Raw genomic sequence first — 21,201 nt, forward strand, 5'->3', positions numbered from 1 at the left:
TGTATCCAGTAACTTGATGGAGCATAATTTACAAAATGAAGATTTTCAATTCAACGTCAAGGCTTTTTTGTTATGTAAGAACCTGCCTTCCATTTACCATTACATAATAACATGTTAATAGAACAGTGCCCCTACATGTAGTCTGCACACACAGTCCCTTATTGAAACTTTGATCCACAAGTGGGTCTTCACACAAGACTAACACGAATACAACTTTCTGTTGAACACAAGAACCTTCTGTACACAAGTCATTGGCAGAAACCTTCTAAAAGGCTGCATATTCAGACCACTTTCCTGGAGTGAAGGGTTTTTCACTAGTCTGCTGTGCAAAGCCTCCAATCGAGTTAAGGGTTTTAAAGTGCAGCCTACTCATGCCTTGTGTACTGAAGGCCCTCCCTATCAGGAAACAGCAAGAGTTGTAAGTGCTAGTCTTTGTGGAGACCCACTTGTCTTGTTGATCAAGGTTTCAATCAGGGTCTGTGCCTGCAGACCAGGTTTGCATAGCACATTAATCCCATCAGCAGCAATGGCGCTGGCTTGAGTCTTTAAATACGAAAACTCAGGTCTAGGAATGAACAATGTTAAATAACTTATTTATTTCTGAGATGCCCCCTCCCCCCCCCCCAAAAAAAAAATGGGGGGCAAGTAAGAAACAATATCATGGCTGACTTTGAAAAAAAATCAAGATAATTTTTCATAAAGGGGGAAAAACATGCACTGAGTTTGTTGACCTTAAATGAACTTTGACCTTGATTGAGATTGAGATTAGTAATTTAATATCTTTTGTGATATTAAATGACAGTCTCATATCAGTTTCATTTGATCTAGTATTTTGAAAACAATGAACAGAACATTTATTTCTAAGAGGGTTAATTGAAGTGAAATAGAATTTAAGCTTGAACCAGCAATACCGCCGCAAATATCACCAAGTTCTCACTTCTGCTATGCAGAAATAAATGAGAAATATAGTAATGATAGTAAAATAACATTAACGCTTGTAACAACAATGTTAATGATTTTCATTATCTGCAAGAAGATCAGAATACCTAATAGGCATCATTCGAAGAATAATGTACATCCTTGTGTAAAGCATGCAGTGTATATGTACTGCCATCACACGTACCATTTACTAATACAGTAAATCAACTGTTACGTGAAATTCATTAAATTCTGCCTTGTCTTAGCATATTTGGCTTGAAATTTGCTGACAAAGCACAATCAAGCATCATCTCAGAGGGTACTCCTTTAAATTCCTTCATATAAATATCAGAAAATTGCTACTTTTTTTTAAATTCCCAACATGTCTTGAAAATTCCCATCATTTCTTGAAAATTCCCGAAAATTGCCGAAAATTCCCAAAATTCCCAATAAATTCCCGTTTATTCCCATGGAAAGTTTCCACCACGAAAATTCCCGGGAATTTTGCAACCCTCTGTGTACTGTTACAACTGTGTGAAATACACTTATAGTTACACCTAGTTCCCGTTACGATTGATCGATCGACCTCCATTCTAAAGAAATCCATCGTTGTCATCATAGTTTCTTCAAGAAATTTGAACGATGTCTTTCGTAAGAGAATCACACCGTTAGAAAATATTGTGACCAAATATGCATTTTAGATGTTGGCGTTGCTGGCTTTCCATAGTTGTGGTTGGTTGGATCAATAGCAACCCTTCGTAAGATGGGGACATGTACGGCATGGTGCGGTGTTTGATTAAAGCTGTTCGTTATGTGCAAAACTTCACGCACCGTCTGCTGACCTTGTGTCTGTTTCATCAAATCTGTCACCATAGTTGTCAGATCTGAAAACTTTCCTTGATCGTGATTGGCTGAGAAGCACATTCATCTGGCTGTATTTCGTGAAACTATCCCCTGTATAGTGCAATTTTGATTCCCTTCAACTGAGGTGGATATGATCTTTGTAGATTGATATTCTTGTTGTGAAACTGGACGTTTATACGTTAACGAAATTTAAAAGCGGAAATTGAATTTGAACAATCACTCAACTGTATATTCACAACACTATAGGTTGAGGCTACTTCGTAAGGACTAATAATGCGAACATACTATTGATTCGATATATAAAGACCACATTTCCTTTCCTTTCAATTGTATTTTGTTTATTATGATTCGTCTAATTGATTCTTATTTTTCTTTTGGGGGATTTCTTCTGGGTTTTTTTTTTCACCCCCACCCATCATTCATTCTGCTGTAGCACTCAAACGTGCCATTGTTGTGGTACTATCCCTACATGATCAGTAGGTTGAATATAGTTGAAACTCGGAATGCATCTGCTAGCTAAATTCAATGGGGGTAGATATTGGTCGTGACTGATGGGGGGGTATACCTCATCGTGTAACATATGTAGCTCTACTTTCGATAGCAATTATAAATCTCAGTACGTCGCCGGTAACTATCATATGGGTACTATACGACTTTTGCTTTACAAGAGGAACAGGTTGCCGGCGTCTTTATGAATTCATCACGGGTAACCGTGAATCTAGACATCGTAAATTTACATGTGATACTTTGAGATGGCATGATGCATTTGGTACCAGATCGATCGTGGAAGGAGGTTACCAGTAGATGCTAAAACTTATACTCCATTCCGTTCCACTTGCGTCATGTTTATTTGCAAAGCAGCACGCGCAGTCGTAAAAACACTTACCACTCATCTGATTTCACTCCACTCGTTTTCCTTTTCTCATTCAAATCTATTTTGGTGACTGCGAAAAAAAGGAAAGGACGCAATTTACAATGCGTTTAATAATACGGGGATCCTGTTTACATTTTAAAATCTGTTTTTATTTTTAATTTGTCTCTGCAAAAATCTCTGATTTTGTACAGAACAAATTGCCGAATATGGTAAAAAAAAACGGTTGTTGTTTTTTACGACAATATATATAGATATCCATTTGCGAATGTCCCACGTCAAAAAGTATGCAAAAAAAATAAAAATTTATTATTTTCATGAATAGTGAAAGATGTTGTGAGCAGCATTGTGACATGTTAATCATAAAATGAGACTTATCCCATAAACCTAACGAAACCTTAATTAAGTCTCATATTTTCTGCGATAGCCATCTGATGCGATTAGGATTTCGATATAGAAACCATTGATATCTTATCAGGCATTTTGTTACATCCGTGACCCATTAAACTGTTGATAGCTTTGATATTTCTTTGACATCAAATATGTTAAATATATTGAATGTCAATACTATAATACCCTTAACGTGTAGGCCCATGCTCCCCCCCCCCTTGTATTTATATACGCCTTTTCTCTTTCAATAATTCTTCCAATGCTACCCTATTGTGACATCTCCTGCTTCCCTCTTCTTGTGAGTATTTAAATTATACCCTCTCCGACGTGATTAACAAACATCTAAGGATTGTAATCATAACAGTACCACCATCAGTCTTACCCTAGCAATGATCTTCGCTTATTTATAAGTCTTGACGCTGCATCGCTTGTTTTCAGAGCATGAAATCAGCTTTGATTGCTCATATTGGCCTGGTAATACAATCACGATTAACAAACGCTAAAACCTTTGAAAATAAACTTTTCGTCGACCGTTCTCAACCGTGATCTGCGTAATAATTTGCTCTAATGGAGTAGGACAAATGCACGTTGGTTTTTAAATACGTACTTGGGTATTTTGTTTCTTAGAGAGTACTAATAAATCGCTTCACAACTGCTGTTCTAACGCCTATTGTAATTGACACCAAAGTTTCCTTCGATTATGTCAAGTGCAGTGTACGGGAAGGAACATTAATGTAAAACGGTTGAAATCGCGCAGTGTACATCGTGAGATGTCGAGGAAAATCACGACGACTGTATTAAAGCTTTACTACTTTGTTTGTGAAAAGAAGGAAATAACGCTGGTTCAAGAGGGGAAACCGATGCAGAGAGTACAAAAGGAAATTGACTTTTACTAATACTTCGGTATAACTCACAATCTGCGTGGATTTTATAATTGTCTTTAATCCAAATTGGCCATCACAGAAAAGTCCAACTTATTTGAAATTTTCTCTTAGAAACGCTAGATAAATCGAGAATCGAATGAACAGTGTTGCATAAATATACCATCAACTTTGCCATTTTGACTTAAAAAATAAATCCCATATAAGTCCTACATGATGAAAGTTACAACTAAATATTATTAGCACAATAGTAACTTCCATGCAGCGCTGCCTGTATTGTTTTATTAGCAAGAGCATAAAGAGGGCACTAGTGTCATAAAAAAGCATATTAATTGAGTAAAAAAAACCTAATTACTTCATAACAACATGTATGTATGTGCAATCGTATACTAGTACTTTGAAATGTGGATAGCATTATTAACCATTCCTATATGGTTTGTTGGTTTCATTGAATGTATTTTGAGATGAGACGATATCTCTATCTATCTTAATAAGCATCACTAGTTACATGATCCTTTCATTCTTCCCTCCTGTGAGCAAAGCTCTAAGGCAGATTGATATGCCATCATTGATCATCATCATCAACCATCTTACCTGTGTACTTTTCGCCATATTCATCTTGCTCCTCATAATCGATAATTTCAACATCCTGAATGATTCTATTTCAGATAGTTTCTTTCACCGGACATGCCTCCCCCCTCCACGATAACTTACCTGGGAATCAACCCGTAATGGAATTTGGTTAAGCATCCTTGTTTAACGATGTTTATCTTACCAGAAAGAATAATCATAGGAGATTGGGGTAATTGAGATAAACGATGCTTAATAGGAACGGGAATTAGTGTTCAATATCTTTCTGTCATTTATCATTATCATGCTGAATTCATGGAAGACGATGACATTTCTTTTCTAAAAATATTATCATTGATATTTGCACGAATTCACTTCCCGTGCTATAACTGTGTATTTCTTTGTATGCACGCTTTCAGACAATTTCAATTTTTGATAGCTACCCATTGAAAGCAAATATGAGATCTATCATAAACATAATAGAATTAATATTAAACAGAAGTGAGTGCACAATTTATGATGAGTAAGATCAGAAACGATTGCTTGTGTCCATTTTATGTGCACTGTAAAATATATTGGGTAATTTTTTTTTACCACAACAGGAGTAACTAAGTGTCCAACCAATTTTGGGCAATATTTTAGCCAGTGCGAGAAGCATATATTGACCAGTAAGGTTAAAAAATAAGTAAAATTTTCATCACACTGGATAAAAAATGGAATCAAACCGATGCAGTTTTAATACTAATTGGTGTTGCATAAACACCTTTTTGGTGTTAGACCAAAACGAAACTAGTGTTGTTTAACACTTCTCTGGAGTGGACATATAGATTCCGGGTTGGTGTTAAATCAACACCAGAGTTTTTGCAGTGCATGTAAACATTTTAAATCTATCTATTTCTTTTTTTCAACGTGAAATGTTGGATGTAGACTCAATACTGAATATATTTCAATTTATCCTTAAATCACAGTGCATCTTATGATAATACTTTTTTTTAGATTTTCATACAACCACTAAAATGACTGAACCAGATAATTTTATTGCGGTGTAAAGTAGCCAGTATAGTGTCCGCTTACCCACACGCTGAAATAGAAGTCGTAGGATTGTTTTCTCCAACCATTTCTAAGAAAATGGTAATTCAATTTCAATTTACCTACGTTTTTCTTTTCATCTACTGAAACGCCATTATACCACATCCTTCACATAGCTGGGTCAATCGGAGATGTCAACGAATATGAGATTGCCTATTAAACTTCATTTCTATAATCAAACTGATTCACCGTCGACATAACTTGTAATTCTGGAACGTCGCAAATTGTTTGGAAAATACACGTTATACCGCTGGATAAATCCCCACTCGGCGGCTGTGGTGAAAAATAGCCGCCAGATGTGTTTGAACTATAACTTTTGAGTGGTGGGATTTCTTTTTATCTCCCAGTGGTTCGCAGTTGTTCTTTCCTTTTCCCTAACTATGTTATCTTATCTTATCTTTCTTACACTCTATTATCTCTGTGTCTCTCTCCTTTACTCTCTTACTCAATCTATCTCCTCATCACTTCCCTACTCCTTTTGTCTTTCCCCTCTTGGCATTCTCTCCCCATTTTTTTTTCTAGATCATTATACCTCTCAATCCTTTATCACCAATACCAGGGGACCAAACAACAAGTGGGAGCGGAATAACAACACAATTTTGTCTCTCTATTTTTAACAAACAAATAAATCGATATTTGAGCGTGTATTCATCTGATGTTCGATGAGGAACACTCAAATAAGAGTGAATAACGAATGGATATGTATACCATGTTGTTCATCCATCCGAAAGTGGTTGAAAATAAAAAGCGAATTCATACAATTTCAACGTCATTAGGATGACCATTCAACTTGGTTTTCAGGCCATTGAAGCGAACACAAACATACCCACCCCCCCCCCCCCACACACACACACACACACACACACACGACTCATGGTGTTTTTGCCTATTTTTAGTGGTCTGCAATCTTTTTAATCCTCATGAATAATGAATTCTATGAAAGTTGCTAATAAAAGTGAACCATGTAAAACTTCGCTCTTTTGTAATGACATCATTTTCACTTCAACTCTAATCGTTCTACTTAAATCGGAGGTAATTAAAATTGCGCATATTCTTTATATTTTTAAAATGATTTTACATTCATCTTTGCCACAATTTTTTTCCAGTATGATATCAACCTGGTATGACATCTCATTTAATATCATGGCATATTATGTGCTTTTATGGCAAGCTTATTATGGAGCTTATGCATTAATCAAGAAATCTGAATATCATTGAAATCTGGAAGAGGAAAGAATAATGCATTATGGACCATTCCTTGGCATCACATTTTCTAAACTCATCTTAAGATGGCGCCATCCGTTAGTTTCAGTTAGAGTATGTAGGTACTCTAGTTTCAGTCAGTGCCGGAAAAGGACGTTGCTGGTTCTAAAGTGTTATAAAATAAATATTGGTTAATATAGTTTTTCAACGTATACAGCACACTGGAGAGATGTTCAGATCACATGTTTAGATAAATTTCAATTAATCAGTCGTTATATCCATTATTCAGGAAGTCAACGGTTGATAATGTCCTTAGTTTTGATACACGATATGCCGTAAAACATCAGAGAGATATATTCAGATATACAGCACCAATAACTAAAAGTGAAATGAAAGAAACATGACTTGTATACTATACAAATATGTCCTTCCTCAGGGGTAGGTTGCAGGTTCCGCGAAACGGGTGGGGCTGAGCGGGCTTCAGCCTCCCCAAACATTTTTTTTCCAAAACCATGTTCAAAAACGTAATAATTACCAACTGATTATGATTTTTTCATGTTCGGCCCCACCCAACTGTTGGCTTATTCATAGCCCCACTTTCAAAACTGTTCCTAGACCCCTGCAGGGGTTATCGAACTCACATTCCTAATGCAACAGTCAACCCAAAACGAAACCCATTCTAAACCGACCAATGGCAATACGAATCAGTTTTGATCGATCCGGAGTCTACTCGGTAATGTTGGTGTGATTGTTATAATGGTGAGTTTTGGCTCCACGACGTACGCCGAATTCAAGAACGTAGAAAATATATTGTCAAACGCCCTTCATGGCAATGAACAACCAAGAAATATTTGTCGAATATTGGTGAATCGATCAAAAAAGCAGTTTCATCCCGGACTCTAGACAAACGACATTTGCATTTTTTCGTCAGTTCCAAAATTACTGTTCATATTGACCAGTCTTCGACAAAGACCGTCTAGCATTCGTTTTCATCAATGGGTATTTTCAATACATTTACTGTATTCTTGAATCTGTCGTGCGTCGCGGTGCAAAACTCCTTATCATTGAACATGTTGAAAGTAGAGGATTTCAACTATGCGGGTGCGACACATAATATCACACACATATGCATACACTTTGTTTTTTTATTGTAACACTGAATCCAATAAGAATGAAACCATAACCAACTTCCCACTTTATTGATCCCACATTATAAATTATCAAAATAAATGAAAATAAAAACTTGAAAATACAATTAGGCACTGCTCACCCATTTACCTTTCTTTAATCATCCTCTTCCCCCTTTCTTTACTCCTCTTCCTCCTTCTCCTCTCTCCAAAACGCGCGCACCCCCCCCCCCCACACACACACACCCTACAAAATACATTAATCTTTTACCCATCCAAAGAGACTCGCGCGTTTCGACCACGTTTATCAGAATGATTTCCTCTATTTCAATGGTCTTTTAGCATAATGTGCCAATTAATGAGCTAAAATTAAGTTTTAAAATCACAATCTGGCCGAGAAAGGTGTCCCACCAATAGTAAATTTAACGTTAAAGGTTCTGATATGGAATAATAATATATAGGGCCTATTTTTATCTCGACCAAACACCACCCTGTTACTAGAGTACGCGCATGTATCAGCAGAGGTTGAAGGGCGCTAGCAACCTAATCATCAAACTGCCGATCCTAGTTTATATTCTCAGCTAGGCAAACCAACGTAATCGTCGATTTCTTCCCCTTCACAATATTTCCTTGGGAGATCTTTGAAATCGTATACATTAGTAATTCCGAAGCTTCGTTATTCCGAAGGTTCGTTAATCCGAAAGCAAAATAAGGTTCGTTGTACCGAAGGTTCGTTAATCCGAAAACGAAATAAGGTTCGTTGTTTCGAAGGTTCGTTTATCCAAAAACGAAATGAGGTTCGTTGTTCATTTCGTTTTCGGACTAACGAACCTTCTGAATAACGAACCTCATTTCGTTTTCGGATTAATGAACCTTCGGAAGTACGAACCTCATTTCGTTTTCGGAATAACGAACCTTCTGAATTACGACTCTCATTTCCTTTTCGGATTAACGAACCGTCGGAATTACGCCACAAATGTTCGGATTAACGAACCCTTTTTCGTATTCGGATGAACGCACATCGAGGTATAGGCAATTTACGTGTTTCGGAATTACGAACCTTCGGAATTACGAAGTGTAACCCTTTGTAATGACAATCAAATTATTTACCCCCATAAAATTCATATACAATTTTTTTTCTACTGCTTTCTCCCCCCGTCTCTCTGTAGGCATATGTCTTCCATTCCTAAAAACGATACAGATTTTAACAAATCTGTAAAATGCAAGGAATCTGGTGTTACGTGGTTGAACTTGGCAACGAGATTTAGGTATGGATAAGTACGAATGCACCTGCAAGGTAAAACTTAATCCTCGAGCTGTGAAGTTTGTCACCTTCACATTTAGATCTAATCCACATGGGAAATCGAGCTGATAGCGTAGATATACATTATTCATCAAGAGAACCTCTGAAAAGGCGTAATTAATCCCGGTTTTACCATATAGGCAATCAATTGATATCCACCCCTTCACTCTTCGAGCTCATGAAAAAAAAAATCAGTAAATCGAGGGCGACCGTACAGGTCGTGACCTGCTCTTATGCCTGCCCTTGGCCTTCTTGTTCGTAAACAGTGTTGATTAGCTTTTGATATTCAAAATCTGGTTCGAGGTGAGACCGTGTTCTGAATGGACACTTCAGAACCAAATGAAACGACCCTTTCACTTTGCTGGTGGAGTTTTCATATAGCCGCTTCATGCTCATGCAGGCCCGATTAAATTTCACCTCTCAAGACCAACTAAAATACAGGCCGATTCCTCTATACATTATACAGCTGAACTATCAATGGGATAGAAAGTGAAAAGGAACAATCTGATATGTGTAGACCTATCTATCGAGAATGGTAGAGAACGAAAGCTGAAAGTTAATTACTCTCCTACGTATATTTAATTTGCAAGCAATCCCCCTAAAGTACAGTAAAATACCGTAGTATAAGTTCATAATTGTATTCTTTTTACACGAGGTAGATCATGCCGATGATTTCACTGAATTAATTTATCAGGTGACATGAACTTTATTTCAAGTAGGGGAAAAAAAGTAACAATATGGCAACTGTAATCTTTTTTCGATTTCCAATCATTTCCATTCTTTAAAAAATAAACAAGACTTATATCTTGGTTTTGATTGTTTGCTCCTTCGTTGTGGCATTGATGGATTCAATCCTTCTTCTTTTTTTTTAAATTTGAAATTTTAGAAAAGTCGAAGAAAATGATTCCCGAATAGATAATGGTGCCCCTGGAGAGGCATCTTAACTCCTGGAGATCCTTTGAATATTCAGATATTTTCGTCATCACAACACCGCACGATTTACATAGATCGTCCTGAACGTGGGCTAATTCTTCGAAATTGGTACCGATATTTTTTTATTCTTAAAGATTTATTTTGTGTATTTTACCTCATTTTAGGGGAAACTATGTATCATATCGTCACTAGGACCATAGACATCATGCTTCCGGTTTTTGTCTCACCTGCACAGCAGAATGAGACTATAAACGACATTATAAATTAAAAAGTATATGGACCTAGTTCATGAAACTTGGCCATAAGGTTAATCAAGTATAACTGAACATCCTATTAGAGTTTCATGTCACATGACAAAGGTCAAAGGTCATTTAGGGTCAATTAACTTAGACCATGTTGGGGGAATCAACATCAAAATCTTAACCTGAGATTAAGTTTTTGAAATGTCATCATAACTTAGAAAATATATGGACCTAGTTCATTAAACTTGGACATAAGGTTAATCAAGTATCACCAAACATCCTGCATGAGTTTCACGTCACATGACCAAGGTCAAAGGTCATTTAGGGTCAATGAACTTTGGCCGATTTGGGGGTATCTGTTGAATTACAATCAAAACTTTAAAAGTTTTTGGATCTGATTCATGAAACTTGGACATAAGAGTAATCAAGTATCACTGAATATCCTGTGCAAATTTCAGGTCACATGATCAAGGTCAAAGGTCATGTGAGGTCAATGAACTTTGGCCACATTGGGGGTATTTGTTGAATTACCATCTTATCTCTGTAAAGTGTACTGGTCTAGTTCATAAAACGTGGAAATAAGAGTAACCAAGTATCACTGAACATCTTGTGCGAGTTATAGTAGTTTTAAAAGTCAGCACTGCTGCTATGTTGAATCGCGTGATGCAGGTGAGACGGCCAGAGGCATTCCACTTGTTTCTTCTAACTTCCACGTTTACAAGTGTAGTTCAGTACTAAGTCCACTTCTGGTAGGTCAAGGTGTATTTGGTTTAAAAAAAACTCACAGTGCTTTCGATTTTAATAGTAACATTGGATATGGACAACAATATAACATCATATTATTGCCGATAGAAACTGGAGGAAATTAAATATAAAAAAACACTTGAGGAAATTAATTTTTCTTAGCAAATCCACACACCAACCGCTTGAGCCTTTAATCTCTAAATCCTCACACCCAATCCAAACATGCCAAATGAACCCCTGTAAAAAGTAAAATCATACAAATGACAATGATCCAAGCAAATAATGCCATTGCTTAATCGCAAATACAACAATACAAATATATATGGATGGAAGTTCATGCCACCCCTCCCCCCCCCCTCACTGATCGAGCGAATTATACTCGAGTAAACGTTTTATTTGCCTTCCTGTTTCTCTTGACTTATTCCAACTGTAAACATAATGCTGCAGTTACACTAACGGAAACCGACTCCAAACCGACCGTTAATCCGTCATTGGACTGATGTAATATAGCTTTTGTCGGTCAGGGTCATATATCACGAAGGTTAGCAATTAATCGTAAGCTTGATTTTACGATTTATTGTACATTGCAGTCAATGAAATCAATCGTAGAAAATATGTTCCACGATCAATAATAAGCTTTGTGTTACGGGCCCCTGAAGTCGGGTTTGCCGGTGTGACCGCAGCATTTATACAGACTTGATATATCCGATTACAGATCAAGTACTATGTCCTAGCTTGAGAGTTGATGGTCGATGATTTTGAACACTCATCAACCTTCAACTTTTCACGGCAAAGCTTAAACATTTCATGCAGTGCTAAAGAAGAGAATGGTTGCACTTTTAGGTGACTGTGTGCATAATCTGAATTACAGACAGAAACAACAGATTTACGGTACCAAAGGCGTTTTCAACATAAACAATAATCAACGGTGATTGGGAAATTTGATATCACATCCACCTATTATAGTCTGCATTCTCTTGACTATTTATATCATCGAAAGTATAATATTATCATATATTGAAATTTTATCCAGTTTATCCCTCATGTACGAATATTTAATTTGTAAAGAATACCAACATTATTGAATTTTCATCATCTGTTATTTTACACTCACCATATTTCCCATATATTCACAGTCGGATAACATGCCCGATAATATACTAAATATTGTTTCTACTGAAAATATATAAATTCATTCGTATTACAATAGAAAGTGACTTATGTTGAATAAAATATAGTGTAAAGAATAAAAACAAGGCATAAGCGATGTTGTGTCTCGCCTACTTGGAAAGTAACCAGAAATATCGTGAATTGCGAGGGCACGCAACAGAAATGTATCAAAAGTTCATTGTAAAATAACTGGGATGGAATAAAATTTATAAGAGTCTTGCACGTAAGCTTTAATGTTGACCTCAAAATGTTCTCTGACTGCGCCATGATATGCAGGTCTCCTAAGCACATCTCTAATCCAAGTTTGGGTAAAAATTTAATAACGGTTGCAGGGTTATGTGTCATAAGACAGTTTTGCACATAAACTTTAACGTTGACCTCAAAATGGCCTTTGACCTTACCATGTGACCTCCGACTGCACCATAACATGCAGGTCTCCTAAGTACATCTACAACTGAAGTTTTGGTGAAAAGTGAATTACGGTTGCGGAGTTATGTGTCATAAGAGAGTCTTGCACGTAAACTCTCATGTTGACCTGAAAATGACCTTTGAACTTATATGTGATCTTCAACTGCACCATGACATGCAGGTCTCCTAAGTACATCTACCATTCAAGTTTGGTTGAAAAGTGACTAACGGTTGCGGAGTTATGTGTCATAATGTTTGTGACAGACGGACGGACGACATTTGGATCTCTTAGTGGGTGGGCGAGACAAAAAAGGAGAAGCGCCAATACTCGGAACATTGTCAAATTAATGCCCAAGAAAAAGAATATGTACATATTGGACTGAGGCGACACACTTTAAAGTATTACCTGTCATTCGTATTTTGGATCATGCATGCATGATATCGCAATCATCAACTCCTGAGTCTGATTGTCTGAATGTACCTGTATCATTTTACTCATCTTTAACTTTAGGGAAATCGGATATTAGATGAAAAGTAATCGTAAACAGGAATTTTGCAAACATCATAAGGACAAACAGACTAAAAACAATGATTATTACGATGAAAAGTAAAACATCTATCAGATTGCGTTCAACAAGTTTTAAATCTTCATAAGGTATGCGATATTGGTTTCCGCCATGTTGAAGAACATGATCAATCCAATAAACTGCCTTATCGACTGGGGTCATCGGTTTGTCATGGAACATGGCAGACAAGCGCTGGATATTATTCTTGTAAGAGACTTTTGTCATGATTTCATTAAGGGCGCTGTATATGGTGTCTTCTGTAAGGTTGAACTTATCGATGACAATGCCTATTCCATGCGACTCTACCTTGGCCGCAGTATCGTACTGGTCGCTGTAGAGTGGGAAGACGATCATCGGTACCGCATGATAGATGGCTTCGTAGAACCCGTTGTTTCCTCCGTGAAACAAGAGGGCGCGTGTCTTTGGGTGACCAAGGAGATCGTTCTGAGGTACCCATGGTAAGCTATAAACATTGGAAGACAAGTTCATACCCGATGGAATGTTACGCAGTTGAAAGATGACTTTTTGTGGTAGACGACCAAAAGCATTCATGAGATGTTCAAAAACATGTGCAGGAATCGAAGTGAGGTAGGTACCGGTAGTGCAGACAATGACACCATGATTTCCAGAGCTCTGGACGAAATCTTCAATGTCAATCGGAAGTTGATTTGAAGGTCTGGTTGTGAGGCCCCCAACGGGAATCACATTGGGTGGTAAGGCACAAGGAAATTCGACTGAAAAATCGGTATTGACCAAGAAAAGTTCAGTCTGAGCTATCAGCTGCGGGATAGATGTGTGCAGGGCGATGTTGTATTTGTTTTTTATATTTTCATATTGACGAAAAGAGAATTCGTAGAAGAATTGCATCCGGATATGAGAAAAGAGGTTTACCATGCGACCAACGAAATTCATCTTGTTGGATAGGCCAGTACGTGGTACTGGGATGGAGGCCAATGAAAAGGGCGTGGTCGACCAACCAGTGATCCTGCAGGGTGATGATAGAGCTGACTGGGTGACATAAGGTATGTCGAGATGTTTTGCTATGAGCAAGGGGCACAACCATGTGATATCATAAATAACGGCGGTGAAGTTGGCACTCCGGAGACGAGACATGATATGAACATCAGCTAGTAATGCTTCGCAGTCTGCTACCGGACCCTCGGTCATGATGCCGGTGGACTTCATATGAGACTTGAAGACGCGATTACTGAGTCCGTCGTAGAGATCGTGAACTGCTTCCACCGAATCAGCATGTTGGAATATTTCAAAATGGAAGAAATGAGAAAACTTGGTGTCATTTGCATGATGGGCGTAGGCATTGCTGATGAGAAACGTTACATTATGCCCTTGTTGAACCAAGCGTTCACCTACATAAGCAGAACATAGAAAATGACTTCCCTCTCCAAAGATAGCATTCATCAATAAATTATGTCCACTTACAAACTGTCTGCAAAGAGAAAGAAATAACAGCTGATAGAAAACGGACACCTCCATCGTGATAAAATTAGTTTAACAAATGTGATGAAGCTACGATGCCCACAATTAGGTCTATCGTTGACCAGTGGCGGCGCCATATGAGTTTTGAATAATTGAAGAAAAAATGGGAACGCAGATGAAGAGTATAAAAGAGCGTTTGTGTCGTTTAACTCTATAATACCCCTATTTCAATGAAAAAAAATGACGTCACCTTTGCGTCGTCTTGCCACTTGTACCGAAGTACCCCTGATAACGAATGCATATCCATTTCACATCATGAAATTTCAACACCCACAGACTACTACCAGAGTACCAGGATACTTGTCATAAGACTGTTTGGTGCAAGGGCAGGGTTGAGGACATGGAGAAAGGAGCGAAAATGTCGCTTTTCTTGATGAAATTGAAAAAGGCAAAGGAAAAGTCATATTTAAAAAAAATGTAATTTTAGGGGCGGTTATTTCTATTTATACAACTCCCAGGAATGTTCTGTAATCTGATTGGTCCAAATAAATCGGATCACATGATATTCAGCGAATTGCACTATTGTATCCAAAACGCGCTATCCTGCACTCTGACGTCAGAACAAAAGTACTATCCTGCACTCTGACGTCAGAGTGCAGGATAGTGCGAGGTCTGGAATTATCTAGAATTATCTAAAATTTAGATAAAATATAGCATTTGGGACAACTCTGCAACATGGGCCCCATGTTGCAGAGTTGTCCCAAATGCTATATTTTAGGGGGGGGGGTTGTATAAAACAAACAATGCACGCATTATTGTGCATAGAGGACCTAAATAATGAACTCTGTGCTCGACTCGCCAAATGGATATACCGCACTCGGTCCTCCGGACCTCGGTGCGGTATATCCATTGGCTCTACTTGCACATCGTTCATTATTTGGCCCTGCATGCACGCGCTTACGTGCATTATTTGTATATTTAATTTACACTTGAGTATTTACCAAATTGAATAGGCCTATAAATTTGTATAATCATGTGATTGATTACATTGAAATGAGACAATGCCAATTTAACTTACTTTCTGAAGTAATTACTTTTATCATGTTTATAGGGGAGTGGTCGCTTATCGTAGATAAGTAGTGTCCTTTTAAGGAGTGATATTGTTTTGCTTTTTTAATTGCTTGTTTGACAAAAATTCTGATAAATGAAATCTGCGTGCTTTCCTTCCATCATTCTTAATAAAATTCTGGATTCACTCTCTTTGTTACCCAAACTCTCAAAGGGCGGAATAGGGTGTCCTGGGCCCTGTTGTACAAAGAGTTACGATGGATCCGATCAATCGAAACTCTATGGAAATCCATCAGTGTCATAATTTTTTTCTACGAAAAATTTGCACAATGTCCTTTTAATGCAAAGAGAAGGGCAGTGAATTTTCAAGAAAAAAACAATGAATGCATGAATATACATCACAGCTAGAAAATATTTTAAACAAACACGCATAATAGATGTTGACGTTGCTGGCCGCGTCCATAGTTGCGATTGGTCGGATCAATCGTAACTCTTTGTACAACAGGGCCCTGATCAATTCCATGTCCAAGAAATAATATAATGCTTGCACAATAAAGAATCCTCTACGCCGATTGAATGGCGAGGGTCAATTATTATGGGACCCATTGAACCAATAGAGATGTGTAGGATTTTGCCTACAGTACGTGGGGGTAGAGAAAAATAAGAGGGGAATAGTGCAAAACTTGAAACACGAGAAAAGGGGAAGTAAAGAAGGACAGTCGACAGTGGCGAATCAAGAGGGGTCTGGGGCCGCCACCTCTCCCCTATAGAAAACTGCTTTCCAAATAAGCATATTGGAATGTTTCAAAGTGGAAGAGGTGAGAAAAACTAAGGTGCGATCGAAGAATCCTAATATCAAGCTAAAAAATGCTGATGCAAATGCAAAGAGGGGACCGACCGCTTATTGCATTTCCATATGATTTTGGCGCGCTCAAACAGTAGCCAGAAGCAAAGGATGCGAAAGGATGCTAACGGTGATTTTATTTCTAAAAACAATTACATTCCCATCCCTACTAGACATGTCAATTTCCTGTTCGGAACGACCATTTTACAACATTCGGATTTGTTTCATTTCCCGATACGGTGTCGTACCTCTCGACTATCTTATGGCAGAAGTCGGGGTTTTCTCCGTAATTTTGATAAAGTGATAAATGCAATATTTGTCAAACAACACGAGTTGAATGCTATATAGGAATAGGAACCTCTCAGTAAATTAAAGAAAAGAAACAAAGGTATCTGCAAGGTTTTTTAAGAGTAGAAGGAAGGAGGGGTGGAGAGCAAAAAGGTAAATGAGCGATTTTACAACATTCTCGGTCGTACCTCTCGACTTTTCCGGCAGATGTTGAGGGTTTTCGGTAATTTGATAACGAATGATAAATGCAATATTTGTTGATCAAAGCCTATTGAATGCTGGGAATTATAAGAAAAAATGGAAAGGAAAGGACAAGAGCCTCGACAATTAAAACAAGTGGAATGCCTCTGGCCGTCTCACCTGCATCACGTGATTCAGTGCTGACTACTATAACTCGCACAAGATGTTCAGTGATACTTGGTTACTCTTATTTCCACATTTTATGAACTAGACCAATACACTTACAGAGATAGGATGGTAATTCACAATCTGGCCAAAATTCATTGACCTCAATTGACCTTGATCATGTGACCTGAAACTTGCACAGGATATTCAGTGACACTTGATTACTCTTATGTCCAAGTTTCAAAAGTCAGATCAATAAACTTGCAAAGTTATGATGGTAATTCAACAGATACCCCCATTATGGCCAAAGTTCATTGACCTTTGTCCTTGGTCATGTGACCTAAAATGCGCACAGGATGTTCAGTGATACTTGATTACTCTTATGTCCAAACTTTCTGAACTAGACCAAAATACTTTCAAAGCTATGATTGTAATTCAACAAATACCCCCAATTCGGCCAAAGTTCATTGACCCTAAATGACCTTTGACCTTGATCATGTGACCTGAAACTTGCACAGGATGTTCAGTGATACTTGATTACTATTATGTCCAAGTTTCATGAATCAGATCCAAAAACTTTTAAAGTTTTGATTGTAATTCAACAGATACCCCCAAATCGGCCAAAGTTCATTGACCCTAAATGACCTTTGACCTTGGTCAGGTGACATGAAACTCATGAAGGATGTTTGGTGATACTTGATTAACCTTATGTCTAAGTTTAATGAACTAGGTCCATATATTTTCTAAGTTATGATGACATTTCAAAAACTTAACCTCAGGTAAAGATTTTGATGTTGATTCCCCCAACATGGTCTAAGTTCATTGACCCTAAATGAACTTTGACCTTGGTCATGTGACATGAAACTCTAAAAAGATGTTCAATAATACCTGATTAACCTTATGGCCAAGTTTCATGAACTAGGTCCATATACTTTCTAAGTTATGATGTCCGGGATGATGTCATTTCAAAAACTTAACCTTAGGTCAAGATTTGATGTTGACGCCGCCGCCGTCGGAAAAGCGGCGCCTATAGTCTCACTCTGCTATGCAGGTGAGACAACAACAAAAAAACGAAGGAAGCTAATAAGTTCCATTAAGAGGGATCACAAATAAAAAAAATAATAATGAAAATATACATAATTTTTCCAAATTGGGGTTACGCTAAATTTCAATAAATTGCAAATTTTGGTAAATTGCCAAAACATTTCGTAATCGTGCAAAAACGAAGGGGAATGGATAGCTAAATGAAGAGAAGGGTAATTCCCAGGGGAAAAAGATCAATGACAAGGAAGCAAGTTTGAAAACGGAGCATTTATCATTCGGAAGAGGTGTGGGAGTAACTTTCACAAAATAAGATAAAGAAAGCAAGAAAAGAGGGAAATGGGGAGATCAGGTTACAAGAACAGAAGGAATAAGATTAAAGAAAGAACAAGCGTGAAAAAAGAGTAAGAGATGTAAACAAATCAGAGATAAGCGAATTCAGTGGAGAAGAAGAGGGAAGAAAGAAAGAAGGACTGATGTATAATTAATACGGAAATTAGAGTAACGGGAGATAATAGAAATGACAGTAAACAAAAATCATGTAAACAGGTTTTTAAAAAAACCTAGATTAGCATTAGATATTGCAATAGAAAATTTTACGATTGGTATTCTAAATTCGATATCAAACATTCATATTGTTAAGTCCCAAATGAATAATATATAGAATGAAGGCACAAAATCTTTCAATTGAGAAAACTTGACCCCCGCCAAAAAAAAAATCGCTCCCTACATGTATAGGCTAATTGAAGTTCATTTTGAAGTTTGACAGTTTAATCGTTATACGATGAAATATCTCCAAGTCAAAAATGTAATACTACTCTGTTTATGATGCAATATAGTGGTTAATACAGTGATTCGGGGATGGATTATTGCAGGCAATATTTTATTGAAACTATGTCTTGAGTAGCACCATTTTCAACTCCAGTTGACGTTATTGGATTTCATGGGATAAAAAAAAATTCTGCAGTTTATTTTCACTTGCCCAAACACTCTATTCCATTTCATTCGTGAAAATAGAATTTTAGGACATGGCAATATATCTATTATACATAATCATTGGCAATTTCAGCATCGTCATTTCCAACACAAATTTACTATCCCATGTGGCTTGTAATGGGGAGTGGAATATGTATTGGACTTCATTGTCAACATCAAACAATTCACACACGTTACCTGCCAAAGAAGGTCCCCTATTGCACCCCCACTGGAAATCTCTCTCTGATCTCTTTTCCCTACCATTTATTTTCATCACCCTATGCTATTTCCCATTCTCTTAATTCATTCATATGCCTTTACCCCCCCCCCATGCACTATATACATCTCCCTCCTTCCCACGCTTCTTGCTCTTTTTTTATTTTTTATTTTTCTCTCTCCCTTTCACGTCACTCTTCCTTGTTTTTCTCTTTCCCTATCTCCCACTCTCTTTCTTTCATTCACCCCCCCCCCACTCTCTCTCATTTCATTTCATGTGTAGGTATTACTCTTATTGCAAATATAGAAGTTTAAGATAAATGACAACACATAAATACAAATATATTATTGAGAAATAAATCTACATATTGCACATTTCAATTTCAAGGATTGTTACATTTTTTTCTCTGGCCATAAACAGGTTTACCTCAAATTCCTAGTATTTTAGTTACTGCCCCTCCTCCCCCCCCCTGCCCATTATAACAGAAAAAAATAAGTTACATTTAGTGTGACTGGTTTCAATGGAAAACTTCATATTAATGACTCGGTATTCTCCGAAGTTTTTTTTTTTCCAGCACGACCATGAACACCTGTATGTAATCGTTCCTACCTAAATTCTTCCAAATAGGGTGGAGAATAGTATACATTGTGTGCAGTTAGACTTGAAAAACACCACTTCCTTCAAACTTTCATGCAACAGAATTTTAACATTTTTAACTACTAATTAACTATTTAATTTAAAAACCTTTTTTTTCAACATTTTATTACCTACGATGTATATAATTTCATTTGAAAACAGAAACTTGGCAACAACTATTTTTAAACAATTCAGCATAGTGTTCAACACAGTGACACAGAATCATTTGAAATAGTTCAGTAATTACAACAGCTAACCACAACTTTACCCCTGTCCCCGCCCCATAAGAAAAATGCAATTTTTGAAAACAATACAGCACAGCTGGTCAAAAACAGTGGAACCACAATGGCATCACTAGTAATGATATGGTAAATTTGGAACTAAGAGTAACACTTATTCCATATAGTTTCAAATATTAAAGTGATTGGTTAACATTGGTTTGACCTTAAAAAATCTGAGCTAGAAGGTCACACTTGTCACCTGTGTCTGTGATATGTTACAAAAATGAAGCCCAGAAAAAATTGCATTAGAAAATAATTATTTGGTGTTTCAAAAGTTGAAACATAAAGTGACCGGAAACACCATCTTAATTTCATCCTATACTCTATGTATGTGTACTATTTAGGCATCTATAAGACGCCTATTTACAAAATCGGGGTTTGCCTTGTAGTTTTAGCTTTTCATTCTCAATAATGGTTGTTTTCAGGGTTTATTAGTTCTAATACATGCAGTTGTACACATGTTTCATCTTGGTTTGAGAATTTTTTAAATCGGCTGCTCAATTTTTTAAATCGGCTGCTCACTAAGTTAAACAATACCTATAATTGACATAACATATCAAGGTTTCATTAGTTGCACATTTTGCAGCTTCAAAACTAGAAAGTGCTGTTCTGAGATAGAATTTTAGTACAAAAGGATTCATCCATACCACTAATATAAACTAACTTCCATTAATTTACTTTCTAGTTATTCTAGCTTCATGACAATCCTGACTTTACCACAGTATATGCTATGTATATCACTTGAACATTTCACTCACAGTGCTCAAGCCTAGTCAAATGACATTCAGTG

At 37.1% G+C, this 21,201-nt stretch overlaps 1 protein-coding gene across 1 annotated transcript; it reads right to left on the reverse strand.

Moving 5' to 3' along the window:
* Positions 1 to 12,954: 12,954 nt before the first annotated feature.
* LOC121411226 (UDP-glucuronosyltransferase 2A1-like) lies at positions 12,955 to 15,082 on the reverse strand. The gene has a single exon (XM_041603818.1). The coding sequence runs from the start codon at positions 14,771 to 14,773 to the stop codon at positions 13,205 to 13,207; it is 1,569 nt and encodes a 522-aa protein (XP_041459752.1). The 5' UTR covers positions 14,774 to 15,082; the 3' UTR covers positions 12,955 to 13,204.
* Positions 15,083 to 21,201: the final 6,119 nt, after the last annotated feature.

The sequence above is a fragment of the Lytechinus variegatus genome, chromosome 3, assembly GCF_018143015.1.
Source record: "Lytechinus variegatus isolate NC3 chromosome 3, Lvar_3.0, whole genome shotgun sequence".
In the NCBI taxonomy this organism is placed as follows: domain Eukaryota; kingdom Metazoa; phylum Echinodermata; class Echinoidea; order Temnopleuroida; family Toxopneustidae; genus Lytechinus; species Lytechinus variegatus.

Excerpts from the sequence above, each read along its gene's own strand:
- LOC121411226 (XM_041603818.1), bottom strand. The coding sequence starts at position 14,773 with ATGGAGGTGTCCGTTTTCTATCAGCTGTTATTTCTTTCTCTTTGCAGA.